Genomic DNA, 21483 nt, shown 5'->3' with positions numbered 1-21483 from the left:
ATCTTTATTGTAGCCAGCTCTTCCTGGTACAGGAATGCTTGGCTCTTTTTATTAAGTTGTCTAAAGCCTCATTTTTATGCCACAGGCACTGTTCAAAAGATGTAGCCTGGTACTCATCCCAGCTTAGCCAGGTGATCTGTCCCACACTTCAGTAACCTGGTAGGAACAACTACACGTAGAGGTGAGGCTTGAAATCCTCATACAAAAGATTACATTTTGGAAAGGACATTAAACATTAACCACAACTACATGATATTTGTATGACTACGGAAAGATATGGAGTCATTTTGGGCCTTGTTAAATTGCGGGCTTAGACACTAAAAAGCAGCTTCCAGCAATGAATGTTTCCATATGCCAGTTAATAAGCTTTGAGTATTTCGCCCATTAATCTGACTGAACATCCCCTTATGCGCATATCTCCAACAGGGTCAGTAACACAGCCATTTGAATTATGTGTTTGCAGTGACTCTCTGCTCAGCTTCAAGTGCAATTCAAGATTTTGGCGAGCCTCTTTAAAGCCTTGACATTGCTGAGAGAAGAATGCCTGCAATCTTATAACTGAAGAGGCTATTAAGATACTCCATCTCATGTAATCCAGGATTTAAGCACAGGCTCTGCAGAGAGCAAGAAGAAAGGCTTCACCTTTAAGAATCACCCCTTCCCCAGCCCACTAGACTCATGGCTTAACTTCCCAACAAGCTGCACACTCTTCATAGGATGAAGAACAAAGAGATACATGTTTCAGAGGGATAAAAGAAAGAAAAGGTTTTCACTCTTTGATAGAAAGTAATCATTTGCCCAACAAAAAATATTTTGGGGAAAGTTAGAGTAAGCACACAGCTGAGGCACAGGTAATGGCAGCAGCAGCTTCAGAAGCCCCTGCCCATCCTACAGCCATGGATTCAAGTGACCTACCAGTCCTTCTGCTTGCATAGACAATTTGTAGCCAAAGTCACAGCCAAACTGCTTACAAACAATATAAAACTTGAGACCTATCAACTGGTCAAACTAATGTGATCTGTGTCCAAGTAGTGAAGGCCTAATTAACAAGAAAGGAAACAAGTCAGCTAGAGTTGTGCAGTTTTATTTGAACAAAAACCAGTGTCGGTATTTTTAATAAAGTCTACATTACACTAAATGCATGTACATTTGTAAGAAGATATCTAGTTGTAAAGAAGGTGCAGGATAATATGTACAATCATAGTTAAGTTAAAAAAATTCACATTTTACATAGATTTACTTGACAGTCCTATTCTTTCATGGTATATAAATGGTAACCAAAAGAGGTAACAAAAAAAAAAAATCACAAGGAATTTCAGCTGGAGGACTGTATAATGCACTCATTTTTCAAATAAACTAGTTCACGGAATTTTTATTTGTCCTAAATCAAATTCTGGATATAATTTTTAGAAATATTAGAATTAACATATTCAATGAGTATACGGATGTAAACATTTTTCCAATGGTGCCATCTCCTTCCATAAAAATCTGTATTTTATGCTGTAGTCTGCTCTTCAGCTTTTACAAATTAGAATAATTACACAGGATGTTTTTCAATACATGGTAAAAATCATCAAACAGCAAGGGAGATATGTTCAAAAGACACTTTGAAGCTTTTCAGTCCACTTTCACAACACTGTAAATCTTACTTACAAACCAGAAGCAGGCAAAAAATCCAATAGTCCCTAAAATGAGAAAGTGAAAATGGTTAGTTTATCTTCCAGTTTGCTGAGAGAGAAAAATCTAACAAGTACTTCCCAGCAGGACAGAATATAACATTGTAATCCAGCTAACTATCCAGAATAACAGCACTTGTTAAATTTAACAACACACATTCATCCCTCGGCTAAGTTATTGATTTAGATCAAAGATGATTTTTAGGATCAGGCTGCTTGATGTACATTTAAACCACTGAAGGTGATGCTACTATCACCACTAGCAGGCACACAGCACCATTTAAGAAACTGACTTTTATACGCACAGAAATTCAAGACTTACCTGGGTTTTCTAGGTCTACAATAGTTCACAGCCACCTATGAATTACAACACAAACCAAGGCCTTGGGAAAAGTCACCTGGCCTGGTTTTCTGCTCGTTGTGCTCTATTTATACTCCAGAACAGGAAACTTCTTACTCTGTATATCCTGTTACTTCCTTTTGCTAATGCAATGCTCTGAGTGCTATAGAAGTTGGGAGCAAGCATCAAATGAAACTAGCACTGACACAAACCAAAACACATAATTTTGTGTAACATATATTCAAACTGCGGATTTTCTTGTCACAGGTCACTATAGATAAAAGAAACATATACTAGTTTGGGCAATTGAACAAGTTCATGAACAAAGAAATCCAAAAGCTATTAATTACAGAGACACCATTTCAAGTGCTAAAAAAGCCCTTGAGCCACAGCTGATGGGAGGCTGGGAGAAAGCACCAGTACATGCTTGCCCTATTCTCACACCCCTTCCTGGGAGTACTGCTGTTAGGGCGCTTGGGTAGCAGAACCTGTGGTCTGGTTTGGTATAGCCTTTCTTAATTTCTTACCAATCCAGTTCTTCAGTCACCCAACCCAACAGTTGGAGAAAAAAACCCCACAACTACCTTCTAGAAAGACTGTGGGCCACATGTCAAGTCCTGTGGCTTGAGTTAGCATGATATAGAGTAAGATGATGGAGAGGTGACACTGAGATTAGTCTATACCAATTTTCTGTTTTTAAGCTGAAGAACAAGTCTGTAATTTGCACCCTGCAGTCACTATTATGGGGCAACTGCAAAGACATTATCCATCACATTTATTTTTAAATTACTTCAAGAACTTAGTATGCAAGGAGACATTGAGTACCATACAATTAATTAAGTCTTAAGCCTCTAAGGGAAGCAATGCATTGCTCCTCATGCTTTTACCTAGGGGTAAACTGCCACACAGATGTTAAGCCTTACCAGCTAGAAAAAGGGAAGGTCTCAGTTTCAGCTGAATTCACTCTCAAAGACCCAGCTACATGCCAAGCCCTGTGACAGCCCTTACCAGCTATACTATAGGCACTTGCAAGATCATGCACTCAGCTCCTCCAGTTTTACATTCATCCTTTTCTGTTTGTACAGCCCACATTTAACATCAGCTCCAACTTTTTTCGCTATTTCATTGTGACTGGTTTACTAACTAGGAGGTTCTTTATTAAGCACTTGTCTTTTCTACATTCATTACATTTCTGTCTTTCAGACCACATCTACACATTTGATAAGTGAGGAACCTGTCTTCGGATGCTTATTATCTATATGCCAATTCTTGTATTCTTTGTGCTGCCATGTATATTTGCAGTTAAAGGCTTTTTGACAGCCTACTATTATATGCCACAGATTACCCTTTCCCTCCAAGTTTGCAGTTATCATCCTCTGAAACAGTAGGAGACAGCAGATTTACTGCTGTTGATAGGAGATCAGACACCAGCCACAGAAGGAATTTAATTCCTTTGTAGGCTTGACATCGCTAAGTCTTTGCAGTTTATGGTCAATTCTCACTCCTTCCTACTGTGTCCAATACTCCAATATCAGCATTGTTACTCTAAGCCTTACGCTCATGGTTTTTTTCCTAATAATGGTTCTCAGCATCTGCTTTCTAGTTGTTTTTATAATATAGCCCACTTTGAGCCTTTTATGGCTTTGAAAGCAATGCTTCTTCCAAATGTTTAACAGATGAGATATCTTAAAAATCTATCTGCTGTTCTAGAACAAAAACTGTAATATCATAACTAAAATGTAGAACTTAACACAAGAATGAGATTTTCCACACAGTTTTCTGAGCATGCCATAACTTAATATGGGAACACCCTCTAAATCTACAGTATTTTCCTCCAATCCTTGTCACTCTGAATCTTTCTGATACACCAGCTTTCTATAAAACATGGCCTCATTCATAGCAGAATCTGACAACTTCCTACTGTGAACAAGCATTTCATCTATAAACAGATTTTCACAGGTTTCAGTAACATTGATTTTCAACTTCCCTCCTAAAAAAGTCTGTTTAGCAAATCAAAGACCAAGTACCCCTGCTCCTTTTTTAAACTTTATCAGAAATTTTGCCAATGTAGTGGAACTAGAGTAAGACTATTTCCTAACACAAGCAGTAAGTGGTAATGTTTGTCAGACACCAGATTTGAACCATGAACTTATAAGCTCAGGAGAGAAAGGCTAGACTCATCACCAAGATACAGCCTTATGTAGTCAGTACCCTCCCTGGTCAGCAGTTTCCTTCTGTTGTTACCTCCACATCGATAATTAGGGCTTACCAGTATCGTAATTTCTTCTTCCTTCCCATGAACAAACTTATCCTAGAAATTCCAGACGTGGATACCTCTATGGACCCGCAACTTCAAAAACAGCATCAGATTAAGGACCCCAGAAGTACTTCTCCTAAACAGTATACTTGATGCTCAAAGATCAGAATGGTTTAAAGGTGCTGGCAGAATCACAACTAGGTTGAAAATCTACCTCAAGAATCCAACTCCAGATCTAGAAGTGAGAATTAATCACAGCAAATCAACTAGGCATTTTTAGTGCTCTCTTTTTTAATTAACATGGGCCAAACACTCAGACTAGGAACTTCCAAAAGCTCAGGTCAGCACAGAGTTGTGTTGATATTACAAAACGGGTATTAATAGACAGAAACATTATTTATAAGGTGCTTTAAGTTGTAGAGCTGCTTTACCTACAGGATTGCTTATGGTACTGGAGCAAAGAGCATAACTTTTTTTTGAAGAATGCAAGACTACACTGCTTGGTTCCACTGAAATTCAGTGGTTTTTCCACCTCAGACCTGGGGATGCTTGTGATTCCATGAACTGCTAAGAGGTTCACAAAAAGTAATTCAGTCAAAAAGCTTCCAATTTTCTGTACAGGAGTAAATATCCCAACCAGAAAGGGATATGAAAATGAATAATGATTGGGGAAGAAGAACAACTCTGAACTAGTTTGGCCTGTTTGAAAATTCTAGCTAGAATGTTTTCTACATTTTAGCTCATTTCACAATTTTGCCACTTCTTCCAAATTTTAGCACTTTGTACAGAAAACATCAACATACTGGATCTTTAGGCCAGTGCTGACCAGCATAACAGGTTCTCAGATTCCCCTTTTAACTACTTTGACTAAGGCCAATCTTAAAATACAGATAAGTGCATGATCAGTTTCCTACAACTGTGGCTCTACCCAGTAAAATTACCATCATTAGTTGCACTAGTTAAAATACAACCTTGCCACCTCAAGTAGCATGGCTTAAAATGTATTTTCTTGAAAAGCATACTCAGCTCTTCAATCCTGAGCATTTTACCAAGCACATCTTGCAGCAAAATTAGAATCATCCCTTACTTAAAATGTGCTTCTCATTAGAATAGCAGGACTATTTAGGTAAGCTTTAGGTAAGACCACCCTAGGATCTTGCTTATATTTGTTTCTTTCAAAACACATCCAAACTGAAACCAAAGTTTTGAAGCACTATCAACAAGGAGCATACCGCTTCAGCTTACTGCTTCACTGACAGACATCAATGAACACAACATGACAGAAAACAGATACCCAAAGGTGTTTTTTTAAAGCCATTTAAAAAATTCTAACAGCAAGTATTTAAAAAAAAAAAGAAAACACAAACCCAAAACCCAACCCCCAAACAAATAAACAAAAAAACCCCACTAGTTGAAAGAGTTGAGACCTCTACAATTATTTTCTGATTGATCTAAAATCCCTTCCATTGTAAGGTTTTTACAGCTTTCATATGCACATCTCTATCAAATGACACAGCACAAAGATACCGTGCCTGACACCAATTCCTCCAATAAGCCTGTAAAATCTGTTTGTTCTAACCTAATATTACAAATGAGTTTCATGGCTAATGTTTACTTTAACCAATCCTAACCACTCACCAGCTTAAATTAAATGAAAAAGCATTTAAATTACATACATTTAAGAACTTACTTTTGTGGGGTAGACTTTTATTTTTCCCTAAGTGGGTGACCTTCATATTTTAAGATTCTGCCTTTCTAAATAACCCCTACTAGTCTAGGAAACTGATGTCATCCTAGTACACTGCAGCCCACTGTACATCACTGATCATCCTAGGGAGGTACAGCTAAAAGATCATTTTTGCAGGAGCTATTTAAAATTCAAGAACCCAGTTGTGAAGATGTCTCAGGTAATTTGTCTAGCCAAGAAGCAAAATATGTCCAATACATGCATTTATACTTACTAGAGAGACACTGACACCTCAGTTGTTTTTTGATCTTTCTGTCCTCCAATTTATATACTGTTGAATACTCTGGTCTGCAATATATATACTACCACTCAGCAACAGTTTTCTTATACACAGAAAGATCTTAGACACAGAAAGCTAGCATCTAACTGGGTAAGGGAAAGTTATTAGTAAACTAGCTTAAATTCAAAATTAAAAACAAGGATTATTGCACAGAATAATGCCAAAATACATTAATCAGACTGTTCTGCTCTATTCATTTCTTCTAGCTTTATTGTTTAATGAAGAAAAAAGAATTCAAAGCACGAACAGATTGTAAGAAAGCAAATAGAAAAGCACTCTGCACTTGGCTGATACTTCTTATGTACCTTAAAAGCTCTCTGTATCATACTGGTTTCAATCACCGCACAGTGGTGGGTGCTTCAGAATCTTGGATTCTAAACACAATCTACCCAGAAGATCAAAACTCAATTTTGAAAATGGCATTAACTCACAAGTGAAAATGATGTTCAAAAATAGAGGTCACTGTAAAGCAACATGCTTTGACTATGTTCAGCATTTTTTTGTCTCCTAGCATAAAATGCATGTAATCATGTAGCTATCCCCATTCAACCACACTTATTATTTCTTGAAAGATTAGCTGCACTTTGTACATTAAAATAAAATTCTCTTGTTTGGGTGTGCACATTAATTGTTAGATTTCACCGGTCAGATCATATTATTGTCATTGTTGCCATACAAGCATTCAGTTCCTATTTACTTATTCATTATGATCTCTTTTGTAATGTCCACAGTAACACAACACACCGCCACATAGGAGGTATTAACACTGCCCTTTATATTTCTGTCACAGTTGCTGAGACCTAATAGGCAAGAATAGAGAAAACCAAAATACCTAGTGCTAACTTAAGTGGAACAGATCAAGGTCCCATTTTGGGAACACACATACAGGAAGAATGCTATTAATGCAAACAGCGTGTAAAGTTACATTAGCAAGCTCCCTCACCTCCATAAACTTGTGAAGGACTATACCCTTATTTTCCAAAGCAAGTGCTATTAAGGAATATTTTACAAAACAAAGCAAAGTTAGGTGTCTTCTGCTTGAGTCATCTATCTAGAATGGCTTACATTTCAGCCCAAAAATCAATCATCAAACTAAATATGGGAAAGAAATTTATCACAGTATTTTACATTAGCAAGGATTTATTACACACTGCCTATTATACCCATTACCTTTGTAGTGACTAGCTATTCTATTAAATGTAAAAAAAAAAACCAAAAACAAAAAAACAAACACAAAACCAAACAAAACCAAAAACCAACCAGACACTTGCAAAAGTAACAGCAGCACAGTTTATTATTGTACTTTTGGGGCCTCACTGGCCTCCACATCAAGAACTCCAGGATCAGCACATCTGAAGCTTTTAATACCGTTTCAGCAGCTGCCATGACAATTTCAATTATCATTTTATATATGAAAGGGATATTTTTAATTCTACCAATTTGCATCTTGTAAGTGAAATTGAAATTGGCAGAATAGCAACTAACCTATGCTAAAACCCAGACACATATTAACATATTGCTTTAGTTTAAAAGTAATTAAGACATTTTGAACTATAGTTTGGGGTTTTTTAAAATATATATATAGATATAAAGGACATCTGGCGCTTGTCTGTTTCACCAGGATTTAAGCAGGGGTTTAACTGGCAATAAGCCAATGTCTGTGTTTGCCTTCTAATAATTAAAAATTAAAAGAATTAAATTCTCCTCTTCTCCCTTCCTCCCCCTTTTAAAAACTTTTTTTTTTTTTACTTTCTTTTGAAGAGACACAGGTCTAAATAACAAACAGTAATAAAAATCCAGCAATAAGTGCCAGTTAACCTTGTTAAATATGATTTCTACAGATTAACTGCTTTGTTCGAACACATACAGTAATTTTCTTCAGTGTTTTATTATGAACAGTGCTTTTTTTGCTTCATATCAACCAATATTAGAGGCAATAAAGATGAAAGAGGTCCTTCTCACTGCTGAACTGACAAACTTGAAGTCTGATGCTAAGACTTACTTTCATTACTTATTTTAGCCACTCTTTTTTAACTGCATCGAGGGAGTTAAGTGATGCATTTCATAAAGCCAACACAAAGTAATTACAGTGGGTTTCAATAATCAGGCAGATGTTAAGAAGTAACGACCCGAACCATCATGCCATCCAGAGAGATCCTCTATTACAAATCTTAGGAATGAATGCAAAGGTTAGTTTTATGAACAATCCATTATATACAAACAAGCATTTTCTATAGTTCTACCACTGCAGTACTTCATGATGCTAAGCAGTGATACATAAAAAATCTGACTTCATCTGTTAAAACTACATACACAACCAGCAGCAGTATGATGAACACCAATATAAAATGCCCCTGGCTATTTTTAAGGGCCAGTACCCTTCAAAGAGCTTCTAATTTCATCTAACACATGGTAAATCTGGCAGAGATTTCACATCAAATCAACCTCGAAATTATAGTTTGAGCCAAATGATTATGAACATTAGAGTAATTCTGTAGAAGACATTTAGTCTGCATGAGTAACATCAGAAAAGTTAAGACTACTAAAAATGGAGAGCCATATTTCAAATAGGTTCCTCCAGTTAAAGTACATTCCTGCCATTAAGAAGTGGTGCTTAATGAGCAGGTAAGACCACCTCTAACAGTACTAGAACTCTCTATTGTCAACAATCACCTTTTTCCCAGCACCAACCTGCTTCACTTGCTAATAGTGAAAGCTGAAAACATCTTTTATTCTCCATATGCAGAGTGCAGTATCTCTAACTATAGAGCTTCTAGAAGCAATTATGAAATCCAGAATCAAGTTAAACTCCCCTGATACAAAGTAAACAAGAATAGCACTTTGAAAATATAATGGTTTGAACTCACTGCTAAAATAATATGCAATAAAGGAAAATTAATTATACTATAAATAAATGTAATTTCAAGTTAGAAAAAAAACTCTTAAAGAGTATCTTCCTGTGATATGTGGTATCACAAACTATAAAAGTAACACTGCCTAAAGAGTCATAAATTGTATTTAATGTTTCGGATAGTCTAAATTTCACCTAGTGTTTCTCATTTCAAAACCAGAAATCCCTGCATTCATTTTAGTTTGAACAATGGACTTACCTGTGAAAAGGAAAAAAATCAAGACCATGATCATCGTGTAACCAAAGTATAAAATGGTGCTAGCAGTTCCTGTTATCTGGAGTTTAGAGAAGAAGTAATGAACTGCATAGATAAAGAGATAAACTGCTGTAAAGCTGCTCGTCAAGAATGATCGCCACCACCAATGATAATCCTGAAAGAAACAATAAACCATTCAGTAAGAGACATCACGTAGAAAACAGAATATAAGTAATCTGGTTAAAAAAATAACATTGTCTTACGAAATACATTTAATTCTTCAAAATTTATCTTAAAAAAAGAAAAATTCCAACATAGCACGTAGCTACTTTTGTCCTTCTCAGTCAGCTGTATTGCTTACACTATGAACATGAAATTATTCTAAGATGAAGGCTGTTTATTTTTGCTTATCTGCTGCAAACAGTGGATTTTGAAGCAAAAGGCACATTTCCCAAGAGTGGACAAAACAGCCATGTCAAGGGTTGACAATACAATCCATTCACAGCATCCAGCACATCACAACACACGTGAATACCTCAACTCTGTTTCTAACATCTTCCAACTACAAGTGGTATCTACATCAAAACTGTACTTTTTACCTCTGCACACAGATGAAAGTAGCATAGCAAAACTGTAGCCTCAGAACATGTAATTAGAAGGATTATGAAAACTAGGAACAGGAAACCAAACATGTAGTACATCTGATGCGACCTAAAATAAAAAATAAAAAAAACCAAGAGTCTAATTTTTGGTTGAAGTTCTCTGAGTTACTTTACAGTGTTACCTGGCCAGATGCTAAGGTAATTATAAAAAAAAAAAAATAAAAAAAATCCACACCACTGGGGCAACTTTGTCTATAGCACTATTGGCCAATTCATAAAAAGGTTTTTTTACTCTATCTGAATGTACTCTGTAAATAAAACTACTGTTCAAAGTCCTCAGTTATACTTCCCTTGAAATGAGCTTCAATCAGCTTTCACAGAGAACAGTTACAGGCAGTTCCCAGAAATGGTTATCACTTCAGGCCTCCTTTAGCTTCCTTAACACTCACATCACCTGTACTCTCTTCCCAAGTTACAATACCCACTTCCTTCCTACTACTGCAGCTAAGTTTTCCAAGTGTTTCTGCATCTCCTCACTACATCCAACCAGATGCTCCTCCATTTCCAGTCTATCCCCTGACCAAGTCTGACTCCAATACAAGGGCTAACCAAACACCAAAACACGCAAAAAAAAAAAAATTCAAGGGAAATATGCTTGTTTACTTTTAACCTGGGGTCTTTCAGATAAGGGAAGTAACCAAACACCTTTATTGAGTGATGGTGACAATTATACTGCAAGTGTACGATTTGACAGAGGGAGTGGAAGTTGCATGTTCCTTCCATGCTTCCCTTCTGTAGGATAAATAATGAGAAACAATTTGGGAATTCAGTAATTTCAACTACAAAAGGCCAGAGTGTACCTGTTTGTCAGCTGATTACGTTTTCCAGCATAGCTACATTACACGGTTTCTACTTTTGTTGAGGACGAATGTGAAAGACTAACGTATCTAATATATTTGCATTTAAGAATAGATTTAGAAAACTGTTCTGTAAGAAATCTCAACATAAACAGAGGACACCTTGAAAACTTAGCACCTTCGGGTTAATATTTTCTCTTGAACAACAATATATTAAACATTTTGTATCTACATTGTGAATGTTATGAAAGATTGCACTGGCTTAATTTTCCATGCATCTGCTTGACTAGGTTTTGACAAGATTTAGGACTGATGTGGATGTTTCACAGGTGGTGGAATCTTTGTTTTGCAGAACATGGAATCCCAAATTCTTGACCTGATTCTGATTTAAAAGCTGAAACTGCTAGATCATATTAGTTTCATAAATCATAATATAATTGCACAACAGATTAGGCTCCACCTAACCACAACAGCATTAAACCATGTTTGTGCTGTTCAGAGCCAGGAAGATAAAACAAGGAAACAGGAGTCAAACTGCATACTTAGCAGTTGTCAATAAGAACAACTAGTTTTATAATTTCTAAGCACAGGAATCAATATGCAGATTCTGGAAATTCCACAAAAGTCTGCAAGAAGATAAAAAATTCTAAGAATTGGTTTATTCCTCATATTCATTGGTTTGGGATGTTCACACTCAACTGTGTGTTTATTATCAAACCAGCATAACTAGAACAACAAAAAAGTGATACTCACCAAATGCTATTCAGAATGAAAAAAAGTTGAATAAAAATACAGCCAAAGGGCAAGATACCACCCATCACAATACCAGGCAACGGCTTTGTGAAAAAGGACTGTTCTGGAATTTGGCGAGGAATCTGGTTTGTACGAACTGGATGTTCAATAGGCTTCGAAAAAAATTAAGATAAATTGTTACATCATAAATAAGATTGCTTTTCCCTAATATTAGCATCTAAAGATTTGATAAACGTAACTTTATTTTCATCTATCAGCCATCAGAAGTTACCAAACAAGAAAACTACAAACTTGATCCATCATCAGGAAAAAACACATATGCTTTAGATATTCCAACTATTGGTCAGTAAGGAAGTCAGAACAAAAGGAAAGAAATCTGTTCAGTCCTTAAAAAAAAGTTTCTTAGTCGTCTGGCATTATCTCTAACTAGTGAAGTACGCACTGAAGTACTTCTGAAGTACTACTTCAAAAATGAAACAGCTGAGGTATTCCTAAAGTACAAAAGGCAAGCAAGACCTCCAAGAGCACTATTAAAATCTGATTCTAATGAATAGACAGGAAAAAAAAAAAGTTTAGTGTGAGATTACAAGCATATACTCAGTTTCAAAATCATGACAAAATAAAACATCATTTTACAGTCATAGGGCCATAGATGTTTCAATCCAACCAGTTCTTGTGTGCTTAGGGATTCAATGGCTCAACTGCAGAAGACAAGTGTATTTCAAAACTGTATTCAAAGAACCCTACCTTCTCTTTGAAGCCAAAATATGCACCAACAAAGGTTAGTGGGACTGAAATTCCAAACCACATAGCTAGGATAGCAACCAAAGTGCCAAAAGGGATGGCAGCTGAGGATCCTTTTACCCACAGAATGAGATTCATAATGAAGAAATCAGCAAAGACAATCCTGAAAAATATCAGAAAATATATTAAAATATTCAGTAAAGAATAAATATCAGTTAATATTAAAAAACACAAGTCTGCATCAGAAAAATTTAGCTTCTTGCAATCTTTCATTCCCTAACAGTCCTGGTTACTTTCAGCAATTGTTCGGTTAACATAAAAACGCTTGCAACACTCAATGCCTATAATGCAAGAATCTATGGTAAAGGCACTGTTTAAATAAACTCTGCACATAAAACCAAAAAGTAACAAAGATTCAAGTGTAAAGATCTATACAAAGAATACTAAAAGGTAAAATAAATATAAAACCCCTCCTATCTGAATTACCTTTCCTATTATTGTCAGTCATTTAATTCCTTTATTTAGGTCCTTTCTAACCAGTAAATTCCCTCTGAAAAAACACAGTGATAGGAAAACCTCATATTTAGGAAGCCACACATTACTGTCACAACAAACATCTACCTGTTGCTGTTGTGTCACAGCAACATGCTAGCAGAAGGGTGCATTAAAAAGGGCTCTTCCCTACAACAAGAATCTTCGTATCAACACCTTATGCAGTTACACAGTTAAGTAGCCCACGCCTTTTGAGAATTTAAATAATGACTGCATCGGTCATGACATCTCTCTGGACCTGTTCTTCCCTCCACAGTTAAATGCATCTACCTCATTTTCTAAACATCCTGGGAAAACACTAGAAAACAACTCCAAGACATATGATGACGACTTCAAACCCATCCCATTCTGAAAGCAAAGCAAAACGTACTACAAGGGAACCCCATATAAAAGCCTGCTTGAATTTCCATTATTCATGGATTCAGAGATGTATCACAGAAAATTCAGCCTCAGGAAGGGCCCCTTCAAAGTGCACCATTGTCTGGGTTTTGTTAAAAAAGTGTTCCTGACGCAGAATTTAAACTGCCCTGAAGTGAACATGCATCTTCCACTGTATTTAATTTAAAAAGGAAAGAGGAAGGATTAGAGCAATAAGGAGCAAAAGGCAGGCTCCTTTTTCCCTAGGAGAGGCCTTACACTTGCCAGAACTATTTGGGGGAATAGACTTGTTAAATAAGCACACCCAAACAACCCCTGGTGTAAGCATTTGTTGAACAAAAAATAAAAATCAAATCCATTTTAGAAGTCTTGCTAATCTTTATCATCTGCCCAAGCTCATAACACAGACCCCACTTACCCCCTCCAAAGTTAGAAAAAAATACTGCAAATATGAACTCCCATCAGTCTACTGAGACTATAACGGCCTTAGGCTGTTTATGATATTATGCAAATTCACTGAACTAGCATAGCATAATCAAGACATCTGTTCCTATTCTACCATCCCCAATCATTTTACTTCCTCTGTGAAACTTAATTTATTTGGGAGTTTAAATGATCAGCACAGTATTTCTTCCACTGATAAATATTTTCTTCTCTCTCAAGATAATATCTAAATGACAGCAGGGAGACTGAAGCACATTTTGTTTAGAAATAAGATTTCCTCATAGAAATACTACACTCAGTTGTTATCAAATGCATCACATTTCATTTGATGAAATTCTACTATACTCAAAACCAAATCATGTTTTATTCATTCTGGGCTTTTTGGGGGGAGAGATACCTTAAAAAATTATTTATAACCTTTTCCTCAACTTTTGCCAAGGACATTTGTCAAAGGGTAGCTTCAGTTGCAACCAAGAAATACAGAAGACTTGCAGAAGAAATTAGTTTCTGTTCCCTTTTTTCACTGACCTAATTCTCATGGAAGGTCTTGAGAGCTATGAGAAAACAAAAGGTAGGAGACCTATCACCCTTCCCAAGCATGACAGTATTGGCCATAGTATGATACATGCTACAGCCATATCCAAAACTGGACACTACCTGTATTTATATAAAAGTTATAACCCATTTAAGAGAATCTCTGCATCATTCTCACCCAGAAGCATAGTAAACATCTACTGTTTAGTATAGCAGTATATAGCTATTTAGTTTAAAAAAAAAATCTAAATTACATATCCTGTGTCCTTTTCAGTAACACAGTTACAAGAAAACACTGATACTATAACTAAGGTAACAGAGGTTCTGCCTAAAGGTTTGTTTCTGCCTATTTACAGAAGAGCACTACAAACACTCCAAATTTACCACAAAACCACGTACATTCTAACAAAGTAACCATACCTATTAACAGTTAAGACACGATTACCTGGAACATACCCAGTGCTGTGGTACCAAATTGGAATTACCCCATCACTATGCCTAATGTTCTGGTGCAGTGCTTCTCAAAGGCTGTGACACTACCTTGCAAGAGAGTCCTCCTACCCCCACAGCTGATTACAAAACAAGATGCTAAGAAGCTGCGTTCTAGAGTACTAGGCTCCAGCTCCTCAAAATTCACTTTTCTTTATATTCGCAGACAGGCAATATACAAACGGAACAGCAACTTGGAGAACAATAAAGAAAATAATCACACAAACAAGTACCATAATTTACTTCCCCCCCACCTCATTCATTTATACTTAAGAATAAAGGAAAGAATGAGGGGAAACAATACTAACCCAGGGCAAAGCAGAGCTGTAAGCAAAACGTTTGTCTTCCACTTCTCGCCTCTAAATGCTGAGGGAAAAAGTAAAAACAATTTCAAGTTCAGAACTTTTTCCAACTATTTTGCAGTACAGCAGCAAGAAGCAGATTTGTTGCCTGAGTCACCAGCTCCAGTCTGAGGTCTATATCAACCCGAGCAATTCTGAATTTAACCTGCTGTCACATTAAACAAACGCGCGTACTTACTCTTGTACATTCTAGCAGACACATAACCAGCTGGAGTTCCCAGTAAGACCCACAATACAACTGCACAGGTCATCAAAGCACCACGGTTGGCAGGAGAAAGAAAACCAAGGCAAGCTAGGACTAAAGAGACAAAAAGATTTAGTCATTAGTGGACACACGTCAAAATCCTCCTGTAACACATATCACTGTACAGGTTTATCCCTTTCACTACCAGGTATTTAAATGAAGACTATGTGCATAAGCTCTCATATATCCCCATCACATGACCATACCCCTGATGTCACTGTTTCATTCACAATAAAGCATTATTTCCCCCTCATCTTTTAAATAGAAAGTTTCTCATAGCCAAAAGACCGAAAAATAAAATGCCACATGGAGAAGAACAATGAACCTGAATCAAATTTCAGCTTGAAAAAGTCTGCTTCCAAAATCCTACAGTCCTCCTGTAAACATCCACGGTCAATACTTACGCATGCTAAGTAACAACAGAAGTTTAATGTGTGGCATAAATGACATCTGAGAACAGTAGGTCTGGAGAAGCCAAAAACTTTGACGGAGCTAAGGGCTGGGATTTTTTTGGTTGGAAGAGGAAGTTGTTGGAGTTTTTTTAGGTTTTGGTGGGTTTTTTGGTTTTGGGGTTTTTTTTTTGTTTTTGTTTTTTAAGACAGAAATAAGTGCGAAGATAGAAGATCTTAGACATATGGAGTCATTTGCTTGCAATTCCACAAAAGGCTCTCAGCCACCATGATGGACAACATTTTCCTCAAGAATGCGCTGTCTTGAAAATAAGCCTCTCTATTAAAAGAAGGCTGCCTGTGTCTGAACTAATTGTAGAGGCCAGCCCAGAGATACTCTCAGAAAGGAGTTTGTTAGTGATGTCTAGTGGGAAATTTTGTTTTTAAACAGAAAAAGGATTCTCCCCCCCATTTCTTTCTATACTACACTGGTTGCACAGGAAACTATCACAGTTAAGTAAGTTACAGAGTTGTGATCAACGCTGAAAGACAAGCCCATCAAGAAAATTCTATTAATCTTATAGCATCATGTAATGAATAGGAAAAAAAACCAGCTCATCTATGAAAGACAAAAAAATCTGAATATAACCTGGAGAACAGAATTTGAAAAATTCTTATTTTGTAAAAAGTATCAGTACACTTCCCAATTCTACTGTACAGTAAGAAAAGGAATGGTTATATACTTTATAGATAACATATAATAAAACACCAACTTGTGACAGGTTACATCATCACATGGATATATAGCTATTCATGGTAGGCTCTCATATTATCTCAATGTTGTGCCAGTATTATTTCATTGGCATGCATTCTTGCTCATATTTCTGCATGGCTGCAGGCTGTTGTGTCAAATGTATTAGATGGAAAGTGTTCCGAGAACATTAAAGCTTTGATTACATGTCTTTGAACTTGCATTACTGGATCCTTGGATAATTTACACCATGACAAACTGGTTTTGTTTTTTAACAAGAAACTTGTAACAAGGACGCTTCATTTCTGCAATCATGAAAAATCTGAACTAGCCCAGATACCACAACGTTTTGAACGACACTGATTACAACAGCGTTATTGGAGCTATCTAGATTATTGTTATGAAAGAGCATTAATATTTTATTTTACTAAAGGAAGGACTTCATTTCCAAAAGAAGACTTCTATCATTATTTCATACTATTGCATCTTTCTTACACTACTATACTACAAACACATCCCCTTAATAAAAGTTACTTACATAAAGTAATAAATGTCATAATGAAAATTTGTGTTCCTTGCCCCAAAAAGACAGACAGTAACATTCCCTTCCTTGGAGGTCTAAACACATCTCCATGAACCAGCTTCCAGCCAAATTCCTCTTGGGCATCTTCCTGTATAAAATCAACAATGTCTTTAGCAAAGATACATAATGCAGTAGTGAATTAACACAAACAAGATGCAAAATGCATATTTAAAGTTTGATTAACTTCCAGTTTAGATCCAAAGACAGACTAATTGCATGCAATTCATCACTCATTGATTTTATAACCCCCTAATGGTTCAGTGAAAGAAAAAGGCAGGATTTATCAAGAAAATCCTCATCTCAGAGCAAGAAAAAACAAAATGTAATTAGCCAAACCATATAATGTCATTTTAAATTTAAAACTAAAACAAAGCATTCCATTTAATTTAACTTGGATTATAGCATTTCAATCTAGTTCAAGCATTTATCTTTTTTGCTTTCATTACAAAGCACATTGGTCTCAATGACAATATTGGAAAAGAATGAAATGGTCCCTGTACTCCAGAAGAAAGTCTGGTCCCTAGAATCACTGGGGGCAAGTACCAACACTGTTTGTCCCACTGCCAGAGGTGAACAGATGGATGGCATGGGGTGGGGATCCTCAGTCCAGTGGCTCCAAGGAACCACTGCTGAAGAATAAAACTTTTCAATAAAGTCACTCAAAACAAACACCTCCCCTCATAAAAAAACCCAAACACACATGATCACAAATAAACAACCCCTCAAGACCACCACTCTCTTCCTCATAAAGTTAAAAGCTACAGGTTTCATTCAACTTAGGAGTATTGAGTTTAGTTCAATGGACTGCTTATCACTAGAATTACAGCACAAAAAAAATAGGGTAAGAAAGAATACAGACCAAACTGGCAAATGACATAGAGCACCTTAACTTGCAACAGATTATGTAATTTTTTTTTTTTTCTGGAAGATTATCTTTGCCTTCCCCATACTGATTATCCTGGTTTCAGCTGGGATTGAGTTGTCTTCCTAGTAGCTGGTACAATGCTATGTTTTGAGTTCAGTATGTGAAGAATGTTGATAACACTGATGTTTTCAGTTGTTGCTCAGTAGTGTTTAGACTAATGTCAAGGATTTTTCAGCTTCTCATGCCCAGCCAGCAAGAAAGCTGGAGGGGCACAAGAAGTTGGCACAGGACACAGCCAGGACAGCTGACCCAAACTGGCCAACGGGGTATTCAATACCATGCGACGTTACATATAGTATAGAAACTGGGGGGAGTGGGGGCAGGAGATCGCCGCTCAGGGACTAACTGGGTGTCGATCGGCAGGTGGTGAGCAATTGCACTGCACATCATTTGTACATTACAATCCTTTTATTATTACTGTTGTCATTTTATTAGTGTTATCATTATCATTATTAGTTTCTTCTTTTCTGTTCTATTAAACCATTCTTATCTCAACCCATGAGGTTTACTTTTCCCGATTTTCTCCCCCCATTTTCCATTCAAGCTACGTGGTGCTTAGTTGCTGGCTGGGGTTAAACCACGACGCTGATACAGCTGCTTGCATTTATTGGCTAGAAATTACTCTCAGAAGTCTGATATGCTAATACAAAAACTGAAAACTATTAAATACAAGATAACACTTTGATAAAAAAACAACAAAACCAAAAACTATGCCTGCAAAGAAAATGATAACAGGTATCTAGGTATAATTCCAACACATCAGTGCTCTTCCAGTAAAGACAGGTTTGTTTGGTTAAAGAAGCATAAAGACCACACTCTCCTGTAAGTCTGAACTTGAACTAATTGTGATGATGATGAGAAAGCTATTGAGGTAAGACAGAAGAAAGACTTTTCCTAGGTAGTTTTAAGTACGAAATAAAAGAATTTAAAAGGTTACCATCTGAAGCAAATCTTCATCTGTTTTCAAAACAGTGAACACTAAGCAGAAGTAAATATTTAGTACTTTAGTTCCTGACAGAACAAGGAAAACATTGTACAAATTTGGAACAGCTGGTATTACATTTGTTATCAACACCTGATCTGGCAAATGCACTCAAAAGACACCCTCTAGTTCTAATACAAACTTTAAAACATATAGCCACATAGTAAATACCTTGGTTTTAAAAAAAAAAAAAAAGAGAGAGAGAGAGAGAGAGAAACCCAGGTTGGCAGATTGAGACTCCCGATTTATCTTGTATGGGCCTATGGCCCAGAGCGTTGGTCTCAAAGCTCGATTTTTATTAAAACTCTTCCGTTACAGGCCAATTAGCTGTAAGTCAGTATTTTCCAGGCTTTGTTTAAAGAATTCAGCAGTATTTTATATTGCTAACCTTTACCGTTCAAAGATGAGGATAAGAATTGTACAACTAATCCAAGTAGGAAGCTACACTTTATCATTATAAAAAAATATTTGAGGTAAATCTAAAGATATGCTAAAAATTACTCTAAATTTTTAAAAAGTGCAGTAATCCTCAATTTATCCATTAATTTAGCCTAGTTCTCAAAATACTCTAACAAAGATTTAAGTCCCCTACACTCAAGTAGTCACGATCAAAGAGATTTAAAAAAAGAGAACAAGAGTTTTACCTCTCACTGTTGAAAACATACTGACATGAATTCTCTTAAGTTCAGTTCAGGAATCTTTTCTTAGTCATAAGATCCTAAAAGTAATTTAATTATTTCTAAACACTTCATTAACATACGTCTTGCTAAATCTACATTACACTAAAAGCCAGTTGGTATTAGCTGAACGTTAAATGCGCATACTAAGACCACAATCACTGGCTTGTGCATCGATCTGTTTTCGAGTAGAATCACCAGCATTCCCTAAGTGTGAGATGCTAATTTGCTTCATTGCAGCTTCCTCAGCCCAGGTCCTCTTTTGCACAATTATTTCACACTTTTTAAAGTCAGGTCCTTGAACTGCAACAGATCTTTAAGTCTGTTACAACTGGCAAGAAAATAAAAAAGTGTGGGTTTTTTTGAAAGTCACACCTTTCCCTGCTGTTATTCATAAAAACTAATCAAGCTTCTACAAGTCTTGCTCCTTACTACATTAAGAATGACCAACTAATAAAGACAACACAGCATAAGATATTGAACATAATTTAATTGAGAGATCAAACAGGAGCTTCACAAAAACGATCAGTTAAAGGATGTGGAAAAATTATTCCACTTTAATTACTGTCTGGATTTGCATTAACAGAAGATATTTAATATCAAAAACACAAAAAAGAATAAAAATACTTTCAGATGTTTTAGTTTCAATATGAAACATTTTTGTGCATTTTAAAGTATTTCTTTATCCAGATAAGACAGCAACAACAGTAAAAATTCAAAACTTTGTAGTATCTGACATTATTTCTCATCTTTGGCTTGCAGATACTACTTTTACCAATGAGAAAGAGGAATTTTTACTCAGCCTTTCACTGACAGTCAACTGGTCAAGTCTCTTTAACTCACAATCAGTTATATTCTCTTCCACCAAGGCAGCAGACCTACCCCTTTCCCATTTTAAGGGGTACGTATTTCAAAAGAACTCGCAACAGGTTCAGTCAGATGGCAACAAGCTTCAGTCACTATGTTAAGTCAGACAAACCAGGCTCACTTTGACACAGTGATCACCAGGAGAACTGTATTTAAAAAGCAAAAAAATCATTTACACACACACACCAAGTAGTTCTAACACAGCTAGAGATCAGAAGTTGTGCTGCACGTGAACTGGAATATTATTATCTCCTAACCGGAGACAAAGTAAGTGATTCCACCACACTTTCTAGCCACAGACAAAACGCAGTATCAATTTGTATTAGCCTATGTTAATCAGAATCTCTCCCATAACATTTAGCGAGACAACTACCGCTCCTCACACTAATTTTACTCCACTGTTAGCCATTGGTTTAATTTTTCATCCTTTTTGCAATAATCACCTGATACAGTTTTTAAAAAATATATTGCTTTATGAAGTTGCATAGCATCATACTTCTCATGAAATTTAGACCACAAACTTTCCAAACTTCACAAGTCATGTGCTAACATACTTGCTTTCTGGACAAGCTATACTACAAACTGCTATAAAGAAATACCACCTTGGAATTGGAAAAGTTACAGCAACTGAGCTTCCTAATGCAGCTTCATTACAATGGGGACGATACCTGGCTGCAATAGTTTTAAGCCTGATCTCCCGAAGAGGGGAAAAAACAAGTTATCAATAAAAATAACTGTTCTCTTCACAAGTTTGGTTGTTCAGACTACAAAACATGTTTTTAGACAGAAAATATGCCAAGTGGGCTTCTACGCTATAAATATCTCTGCATCAGATACAAGTGCACGTCCTGTGCTAAGGCCACATAACGACTTAAAACAGGGCAGCATCGACAAGGAATCTTACATATAATCCCAGGTTTCCAGCGTCACAGAATCACTCAGT

At 36.4% G+C, this 21483-nt stretch overlaps 1 protein-coding gene across 1 annotated transcript in view; it reads right to left on the bottom strand.

Moving 5' to 3' along the window:
* Positions 1-1068: 1068 nt before the first annotated feature.
* LOC128153696 (transmembrane 9 superfamily member 2-like) overlaps positions 1069-21483 on the bottom strand; it is a 34195-nt gene continuing 13780 nt past the window's right edge. The window contains exons 10-17 of the mRNA XM_052813268.1: positions 17045-17177; positions 15301-15420; positions 15069-15126; positions 12367-12526; positions 11620-11771; positions 10007-10118; positions 9411-9582; positions 1069-1685 (exon numbers count right to left, since the gene is read on the bottom strand). Coding sequence (XP_052669228.1) covers positions 1618-1685; positions 9411-9582; positions 10007-10118; positions 11620-11771; positions 12367-12526; positions 15069-15126; positions 15301-15420; positions 17045-17177 — 975 coding nt within the window. The 3' untranslated portion in view covers positions 1069-1617. The remainder of the gene's footprint in view (positions 1686-9410; positions 9583-10006; positions 10119-11619; positions 11772-12366; positions 12527-15068; positions 15127-15300; positions 15421-17044; positions 17178-21483) is intronic.

The sequence above is a fragment of the Harpia harpyja genome, chromosome 18, assembly GCF_026419915.1.
Source record: "Harpia harpyja isolate bHarHar1 chromosome 18, bHarHar1 primary haplotype, whole genome shotgun sequence".
Taxonomy (NCBI): Eukaryota; Metazoa; Chordata; class Aves; order Accipitriformes; family Accipitridae; genus Harpia; species Harpia harpyja.
The sequence above is the reverse complement of the archived record's forward strand: the minus strand, read 5'-3'. Positions and strand labels throughout refer to the sequence as shown.